This window comes from Buceros rhinoceros, unplaced genomic scaffold (assembly GCF_000710305.1).
Source record: "Buceros rhinoceros silvestris isolate BGI_N320 unplaced genomic scaffold, ASM71030v1 scaffold2395, whole genome shotgun sequence".
Lineage (NCBI taxonomy): Eukaryota > Metazoa > Chordata > Aves > Bucerotiformes > Bucerotidae > Buceros > Buceros rhinoceros.
In genome coordinates, this window is record NW_010414347.1 from 4,394 (window position 1) to 14,193 (window position 9,800).

General features: G+C 39.4%; 1 protein-coding gene across 1 annotated transcript in view; it reads left to right on the plus strand.

Annotated features, from left to right (window-relative positions):
• Window positions 1-2,401: 2,401 nt before the first annotated feature.
• Window positions 2,402-9,800, plus strand: part of LOC104494238 (GPI ethanolamine phosphate transferase 1-like) — a gene marked incomplete at its 3' end in the record, with an annotated part of 27,948 nt that continues 20,549 nt past the window's right edge. The window contains exons 1-3 of the mRNA XM_010137043.1: window positions 2,402-2,657; window positions 6,765-6,886; window positions 7,991-8,089. Coding sequence (XP_010135345.1) covers window positions 2,428-2,657; window positions 6,765-6,886; window positions 7,991-8,089 — 451 coding nt within the window. The remainder of the gene's footprint in view (window positions 2,658-6,764; window positions 6,887-7,990; window positions 8,090-9,800) is intronic.

Consider the following 9,800-nt stretch of genomic DNA (forward strand, 5'->3'; position numbering starts at 1 on the left):
GTCCGTTGAGTTGGAGCCTCCTTCAACCACAGACTGCTCGTTTGCAACACCTCGCACACTGGCTTAGTAGTTTGAAAGGAAGGCTGCCATTAGGGAAGCGCATCTGGTGCCATTCTGGCATTGAGCTGAGATGCAGTTGGGAGCTTTCCAAACACTTTTTACCTGTGGGAAGGTATTTCTAAGTCTGAGGATAACGTTGTGAAGAGCATCCTATGTCACAGCGATGACATGAAAAATCGTGCATTAAAGCAGCAGTGTAAGCTATGCTAGAAGCAGAAGTGGCTATGAAGGATGTGGCAGAAGCAGGTGCTCTGGGAGCTGCTTGTCTTGAAATCATCTGATAGTGATGAGCAGTTGGATGTGTTGTGCCCAGATGAACAGTCTAATGTAATGCAGTCAAACTGTGGTTGCAAAATAATCTTTTTTTTTTAATTAATTCTATAAATCACTCTAGTCCAAGGCAGCATTAAATCTGAGTTGTGTTGATTGTTTTTTTTGCTGCAAGCAAGGGCTTAGGACTGGGGAGAGTTAAAGCAAAGAGAAATAGTGCTGAAAACAGATTAGGTTACTAATACTTCAATTAGAAGAATTTAGAGTATGTTAAGTTATAGAATTGTAGCACTGGGAGTGTACAACAGCAAGTATCTGGTTGAAGTACCTGCTTTGTTTAGTAGGATGTTTAGTCTAATCAGTTTAAGGCATTAATAGTTTGGATTTTCTTATTAAACAACTACATCAAATGAAAAAGCCCTATAAAAATAAAACTGAATAAAATGAGGTCTGGTGATCAACTTAATGGTATTTCTCTGACTATGGTTTCATGTATTTAAATACACGCCGGAACTCTGAGTACTTAAATTAACAAACTGATATTTACAAATATTCCAAGTCTCTCTTGGAATCTTAGTTGTGGACATAGAAGCATGTAAGTTCCTGAGTAATGAAAAGTTTTGTTTGATCACTTAAGCATAGCTACTATGTGTCTCTTTGAAATGTTGTATTTGACGATCTTAGTCGTGTTATGTGGTTTTCTCTCCAAATCTCTAAATTGAAATATTACTCTATTAATGTTTCTGATTAGGACTGGAGTGGTTGCATCTCTGTTGTAATAGGTAGAATGGGTGGAACTGGAAGTTATGGTTAAATTGCATACAGATCTCAGTTTTCTTTGGATTAGTAAGTAGTGATATATATAAACTTCCAAATCCTTTTTTAGTGTTTGGGGTTGTTTTCTCTGGTTTTCCTGGACCTTTAAATTTTCTATTTTAAAAAACATCTTTCCAAGTTTTGATCATAGTTAAACTTATGTGGTAGTGAAGTTTTTTTCTCTATTTGGTAAGAGTAATAGTCTTACTGTTAGTGGGTGGCTGTGTCTGTTCAGCTATTGGAATTGTGTAACGAGATAAACTTATGTATTATCACTTAGAAGCACTACCTAAATTCTGACAAAGAGAGGTGTGTGTTTACACAGGTAATTGAATATCTGAACCTTCCAGGCTGTTTGGAACATCTGTTTCTGTGTTGGTGAGTGGAGGTGTTGTTTTGTTAAGGTTGCTAATGAGTTACTATTTCGGTAACTAAGTTACAGCCTGGACAGCGCTAACACTTTATCAGAACTAAGCCTCATTCAGGCTCAGATCCTGCACTTACCTGAGTCAATGCACGTATTTGTGTTGCCTTCAGCAGGCATCATGTGAACCCCTCAGTACGTGTGGCGGTCTACCTGTTAGGAAGCGTGTTTGTATCCCTAACCGGACATCGGAGGATGACAAGGCAGAGAAAACATTCAAAACCGGAATATCATTATCTATTAAAAGTAACCCTCAGCCATTGTGCTTTTTGTCACCTGTTTTAGAAGAGGAGTGATGTTCTGCACTCAACAGAGCGTCTTTGTTCCTTTAAAAGAAGTTTTCTATTTATAGGCAGAATGGTAGACCAAGAATTGATCATAAACTTAGGAAAGGCAACTTTGGATGGCAATTTAGGACGGCTTTCCCTAGCTGTTTTTGGCTTGTGTTTGCCTGAACAGGCCTCAACACTGTCATGTCATCAGCCAGCAGAGGGTAATGTGTTTGTGGAGACATTGTCTGAGTCTTCTGTCACTGATATAGTAACAAAAAACCTGCTGTGTATCAGACAAACTGGCTTGATTCAACGGTCCTCACTAAACACCAGTGATAAGTTGCTGGGACATAACGACTGCCTGGAAGTCTGAATTAGCCATACGGTGACTTTTGACCAAAACTTTGGGGAAAAAACTTGTTTGAAGCAGAGACTGGTTATGCATCCTGGGTAAAGACTGTGTTTATGGTACTCCTGTTCTATAGCAAATGAATAAATATTAATTCTGGTAAGTCTCATCTGCCTAACTTTGTTTTTCTCACTCCCTCTCAGTGTTGGACTTTGCCTTGCCGGCCTGCTGTTGCCATGCCTTCTATACCAGTCTTCATACTCGCTGGTCTCCTTGTGCATTTTGTGTTCTTGATCTCCATTTTCGACATCTACTTCAGCTCTCCCCTGGTTCATGGTATGACTCCTCAGCAGACTCCACTGCCACCTCCGGCGAAGCGTCTCGTACTCTTTGTTGCTGATGGTCTGCGGGCAGATTCGCTGTATGAATTCAATAGCAATGGTACACCTCGTGCACCTTACCTGAGGTAAGTCTGTCTGAACCACTGCTGATCCAGAAGATTTCGCTTCTGGAGGCAGCTCTGTGCAATGTTGAAGAGAGAACAAGAGGAACGGAAGCAGCAGCAGTGGTGGCTTGGGTACTGCCTTCCCTCTGCCTTTGAAGTAACAAGCTTTGCAGAGAGAGATTCTGCAGAAATGCATGGGTTTAAGTTGGTGTCCCTTGTTGTCGGTAAAGCTGCCAAACCACGAACAGAGTAAATTGAGTCAGTACTGTTCTCTGAAAACTACAGCTAGCCAGTAACTGAGAGGAGTGTGAACTTCCTTCCTTCACATCAGCATGGTGCAGGTTCTGATGCCTAAGAGTTGATACTTTAAACTGCTTCCTGGGTGTTCAGTTTAGGAGTAGTGGTTGATAAACATTTGTCTTCTAATTCTAAGCAACTGAGGAAGCTTCTTAAGGAGTGATTAAAAAAGATGGCCTGAATGGAGCTCACAGCAGGCTGCCATTTCCTATTTGTTCCACCCTTCCTGCATGCGTGACCTCGCTGCCTCCCTTGTGCTCTTGAGTGTGTGTCTCATTGCTTAATGGAGTGATTTGGTTTAAGATTGTGAAAAACTAATTCTGCCAAAAAAGTGTGTTAAAAGTCATATTCTTGAGTGCTTAAAACTAATTTTCAGCAATTTTCCCTGTTTCTTTATATCAAGATAATTACTTGATCGTAAGACAAATAATTTCTTAGACTAAAAGTAGATATTTAATACTATACTTACTTAATATTGTATTTAATAAGACTACTTTTTGGTAATAGCACTGGTCTGACTTGAATATCAGCAAACCTGAACAGTCTTCTGAGGCTGTTAGAGCATTTGCAGTCTTCTACAAAACCCTTGCTACAGCACATGCCAGCTTATATGGGATTACTTGTACCAGTTCCTCTTATAGTTCATGTTTTTTTTCCTGCTGTGCTGTCTGCCACTGGCAGGTATCTGCCTCATCAGTGTGAGTTTTTCATGTTGTCTTTGAGCAGTGGACTTCACACTCCTCCAGAGTAGCAGCTTCTCTTAGCAGTAAAACTGTTGGTCTTTTGCACCATCACCAAGGTGTGAAAGCTCTGATACCATCACTAGAAGCAGTGGTGGGTAGTGGCTACGAAAGAGCCATAGTGGGTATTTTTACCATTAGGTGGTTTGAGTTTTCCCGTTTCAGCCATTCAGCATTATCACACCTATCTAGAACTAAAAAAAGTTAAAACATTTGTTAGCTCATCCAGTGTTCAGAAGTTTGCACTTCTGCTGTCTCTCCCGTACCTTGCTTGTGGAGTTGTGGGCTTTTTATTTTAAAATCTGTAGAGGTAGAACGTTGTCACCTGCACTGAAAGTACATGGGTTAATGGAGAGGAAGCAAAGATACTGGTAAGTCGCTGAGAGGAGTAAAATGCCAGTAGAGATTTGAAGTGCCATCTTTATTTCTCTCAAAGTGTCTCATTCTGCATAGTCACACATGTATGTGTGTGAGCATGTGGATGCGAGAGATGATGAAAAGAACAAACCTGTGGCGTGTTCTGCCTTCTGAAAGGTGGAGGGCCAGGCAGTCCCAGGCGTGTCTTCAGCTCTATTACATACGCTGCAACAATTTTGAAGTAAGAGGCTCAGTGTTTTGTCACCGAACCTTTGAGCTACGCAAGTTCCCTAAGTTAACCTTGGAAACAGGTTGACAAGAGCAGATGTTGGTTGCTGGAAGTGTTTCCTTTTTTGTTCTGCCAAGTTATTTCTGTCTGAGCTTTTCTTTTTCAATCTAATTAACCCAAAGTATATGCAATTTAATATTAAGTTAACTTCTTTGCACGTTCACTCCTAAGTGCCAAGTGTTCAGTCTCTTACCCACTTTCTAGTAGTGGGCAATGCAACAGCCAGACTAGGGCTCTCATCCAGGTGGAACACTTTGGGCACTACTGAGTTGTTAATGAGGAAAGGTTAACTTCAGATGAGCAAGAACTATTTTTGTAGCTAAAGATGTGCTATAGATAGAAGCAAAGTTTTAGTAGGTACATAAAATGCATAATAAATATCCATCAGGCTTGGAGCAGGTTGCTGGCTGATACATGCCAAGTACCTAGTCTTTTCTCTTACAAATATTCCTGAAAAAAAATTTGGTTTTCAGCAGTTGTGATTGGTAGCTGTGAGGGAAGGTAGAGAGTCTGAATTGCTGTGGGGATTTCAGGGAAGATGTTTTCTTCTTTGCCTGTCGTGTTTCAGCTGTATTGCTATATCATATTCATGTTCATCATTGCTATTATGAGTAGCTAATGTTTATATGGCCAAGGAAATTAATTTTTAAATGTTTCTTCTGTTTATTTCAAAGCTTTCTGTAAAAGGTTTTGAAATAATTTGAAACGGCTAAATGGATTTTGAACAAGTAAATGACAATATCTGGCTTTTTTTTTGCCAGTGTATGTTACTGTTTACTTCAGGTCCTGTGATATAGCCCCACAAAAACAAAGGTAAAGGATTACTTTCCAGCTCAATAAAAATCAAATTCTAATTAAAACAATTTCCTGCCTGTTGTGTCAATGAAGTGTGAGGAGGGCCAAAAGTGTTTTATTTTTGTCTTATATTTTCCATTAATGCTAATGCAATGCATTTTGATCAGTCTCCAGTGACAATAAATTAGAAACCACTTTAATACTTAAACCCTTCTTTTTTTTTTATTTCTACTTTTTTCAATGCAACTTCTTTTAAAACCTAGCTGAGATGAGAGCTAGGAATAACATGTCAAAGTGCTATATTACTTTTTACATTCTTGACTGTAGTATTTGGGCTATTCCAAATAGTCCTGCGAACTTTCAGGCAGGCCTGAGAATGTGACGTCTCAGATGAGTTTAAAAAACTAAACAAACCCAACAGGCAAACTGTGAATCCTGCAAGCTTAGAATGGAGCCTGAAATTTTAGGTCGTGGTTTGATTCTTATTTCACTAGTGAGAAATATATTTAGAGATGAGTGTATGGATTTTTTTTTTTTTTTTTTAGTTAACAGTTGTGTAAAATTTCTGGTAAAAATAAAGTAACAAAGCATGGACCTAGAGTTTACTTGGGATAAAACACATCTAATAAAAGTATAGCGAGTCTTGTAGCTTCTATTGTGAACAACAAAAATACGATTTCCTGTTAGATTTGATTCTTAAAACATGCTTTGAATTTGTTTATAAGATTCTGCTGTTTTTTCCCTAAACATTAGTATAAGGTGTGTCCTGGTGTGTTTCGTTTTCTTTCTTCCTCCCTGTGCTCTCACAGGGGGCAGTGAATCTTCCTCTTCTTCCAGAAGATGGAGACAAGAAAACATCATATGGTAACACTAATCGCTTGCTCTCCGACCCGCTCCAGCTGTTCATACCTTCAGCAGACGAGAGTAGTTTGAGGCTGTTTCTTACATTTTGGCTTTGTCCTCTATTTTCTTTGATTTTTATCTGTTGTAACTATGGTATGTGCCCAATCCCTGGACAATGTATGTAGTCCTGTGTACGTGGTGAGAAGGTATTTTGGTGTAATTGCAGAAGACACAAGATATACTTAAATTTTCTCCATGTCACGTAATTATTTGCACCTTGGATTTACATGGTTTTTAAATTCTTTTGATGCCGGCTTCCAATATTCAGCAGAGATAAAGGCAGACATGATCACAAGAACTAATTATAACTGAGCATATGTAATGAATAAGAGAAGACTGAACTAGACACTTTCAAGCTAAATGGAAAGACCAAAGAAAAGTGATATCAGGAAGAAACTATCTGTTAGGGGAAAAAACAAAAGCTATAGTAGAAAGCAGCAGAAAAAAGTAGTATATTAATTCTAAGTGTCTTAGAACAGCAGCTAAACACATCTCTTTTCAGTGCTGATGGGTCACAGTAGTAATGTTCTCTGTGGGATGTTATAATACAGAACGACTTGCAGGTTAATGTTTTGCTGCACAGCAGGCAGTAGTAAAAATGTGTTGTAGTCTGGGGTTTGGGTTTTTTTTTTTTTTTTTTTTTTTTTTGCACTTCCTGCCTCACATCTACCTGTCACACTTTTTATCTGCAATTCTTTGTACTTTCAAGAAGTCATAGGCATTAACTGCCTTGTGTTCTGTTTTCAGGGGTATTCTAGAGAATAACGGCAGCTGGGGAATCTCTCACACCCGTGTTCCGACAGAATCCAGGCCAGGGCACGTTGCACTTATAGCTGGATTTTATGAAGATGTCAGTGCAGTTGCTAAAGGTATGCTGGTCCTGAAGCTTTGAATGCTATGCTCCAAAGTAAGGTGTTTCAGTGGTATGCTGGGCTTCTGGATGATTGTGATAAATGACTGCGTAGTGGTTTGTATGCCAAGAAAAAGAATAATTTTGAATGAATTTCCCACTCTTAGTATTGATAGCTATGAAGATAGCTTACATCAGTTAATATTTTGTAACGTAAATTTAGCACCCCGAGTCTAAAAGCAGAAGTATCTTATGGGGTAACCTCTTAATGTAACAGAGTTTTTAATCATCATTTGGAATGTAAATGGGAGATGGCTAAGTAGATGTCGCAAACAAGAAGTGATCTGCAGTGTCTTAACTGAACCATTGCTAGGCCAAGTTGGAGAATCAATAGCAAAATAAAGAGAACATCCCAACTATGTGTTTTGTGGAGAGACGGCTGTTACTGCGTGCTTGGTGGTTAAAAGTGTGCAACAGGCCTTTGCATTACTGACTTGGTCTTCTGTGTGGTCCTTTGCCTTCCCCCAGGCTTCCATGCCTGAATACTTGTAACGTAAGTTGGTTTTGGTCGAGGGGGTGAAGAGGAATTACTTGGTCTTGTCCATGTTCATAATCAAAAGGTTCTTCCTTCTGATACCTGCTGTAAATGCAGGATTGGCAGGAATTGCCGTTAAGAGCATCTCTGTATATCTGTCGGCTGCCTTATCATGGAAACAGAAAAATCTTGAAGGTTTTATTGTGATAGGGTGGAATGTGACTGCTGGAAATATGATATAGGACTGTGTAATTTATCACCTGAAATGCCAAAAGCTGAGTTGAGACAACAGGGGATTTAGAATTCAGGAGGATTTTAGCTGTTTAGAAGGTAAACCAGCTGTGTGTTTTGTCTGTTTGAATCCACGCATAATGAGGTTGGCTTAGGTTTTCAGCTCAGTTCTTAATGAATGGGGATCTAATTGCAAATAGAGATTGAAACAGAAGTAAAATCAAGACTCGCGAAGTGGAGTCCATTATGAGAGAATATAAGGGAAACTTAAAAAAAAGATTACATGGACGATCAATCTTAGCAGTCAGTAAGATCTTCTGACAACCCTATTTAAATCTAGGTGTGTTTGTTTAACAGGATGGAAGGAGAATCCAGTGGAATTTGACTCTGTTTTCAATGAAAGTAAATATACTTGGAGCTGGGGAAGCCCAGATATTTTGCCAATGTTTGCAAAAGGTAAGGTTTAAATTTTGTGAATCTTTAACACATAGTTATCGGGTAGTAAAATAAAGGCACAATTTTTGAGTTAGAGAAGAAGGTGAGTTAAGTATTTCCAGTGTGTGTATTTTGGTGTATCTGATTTCTAGTTTGTGAATTCAAGACCAGGTGGAGAAAAAGCAAGCTTTAAAAGAGAATTATCCCTGTTTATTACTTATCTGTTTAAATAGGGTTGCCTATGTCTATCAGCATACTAGAGGAAACACACCCTTAGTTAAAAGGACCTACTATTTTTTCGTTGGTGGAGGTTTAAAGCTCTTATTTGCAAGCCTGCAGCTGTGGTTTTTCTTCCTCTACACGCAGCTCTTGGTGAGTCGGGTGATGGAACTGCAGCCATGCTTTTTGAGTGTCTGAGCTGGAGAAGTAGTTTATTGTGGGTTATATTGCTTCTACTCCAGAACAGTAAAATGTAAAGGGAAGAACGATAGGCAAGAAGGAACTGCCTGGTACTATTCCTGAAGCTGAGGTCTTTTCCCCGTGGTGTGCAGTGTGTTAGTCTTGTCAGCCCAGTGTAATAGTTCTTTGAGGATATAGAGATTGTTGAGCAGCACTTCAAACATTTAAAGGGCCTCCAAATTTAATTTCATTTGTTCTTGGAAAAATGAAGGCATATACATCCTTTCCCATAATCTTGGAAGAAAACAGACTAAAGTGAAAAAGGGGCAAGCTAGGGGCATATGTTGCTCTTCTGTTCCAAATAGTGGCGTTGTCAGATCAGAAAACTGTGATACGCTGGATAGGGGTGGAGCCTAAAATTGGTTTAGAAAAAGTGTACATCATATTTCTCGTGATAATTCTTGAACTTTTTCCGAACTCTAGTCTCTTCCCCCTCTCCTCCTGATGTTCTGTCATCGCCTCCCCGTCTCTTTTCTGTTCTTTGCTTGATCCTTGTGAAGTTTATGGTAAGATGTAAAAATATCTCCAGATAATTTCCCATGACCTCAGATTACAGCTTGTATTTGAGAATACTATGATGGTGACAGGGGAGAGGGGAAAGGTAGTACCCTGTTTTTGCAGAGATTATTTACATTTTTGGAGATGTGTTCTTGGGAAAATATTTGGGGTATTCAAGAGTGTCCCAGAGCCCTGTCCTTCTCCTAGTTTTGAGTAAGAAGATAATTGGAGGACTTGGAAGCAGCTTTGATGTTATTTGGAGGGATGTGCAAGGGTGATACCATACTGTTCCTGTGTTTCTCCACATGGCTTGTTCTGTGTGGCATCATGGAGCTTTCTTTTGCAGGGGAAGGGAAATTCCCCCAAATTGAGAAAGGTTTAGTGCAGCACTTGTCGCAGGTTGAAAAGGGGGGCTGTTTCCCACCGAAAGGGATGCAACAAAATAGTGGGTGGGATGGAAAAGCAAACCAGCCAAACCACACACAAGAGAAACTTTTGATGCTTGTTAATGGCTTATCAGCACATCAACGAGCTCATTAAGGCTTTAGTCGGGCAAAGGAAATGATAACACACAGACTATATATATGAGAGATGGAAACAGAAAAAAGTTTAATAGTAAAACACCCCCAAAATAAAATGATTTTCAAAGTTAAACTGGACTGGAAAAGGGAGAGAAAGAGATAAAGAGAGAATAGATAAAAGTGTACAGTTACACATAAAATCTCCCAACTGAAATGATCCCCCTTACAAACAAACTCCCCTCCCCCCACAATGG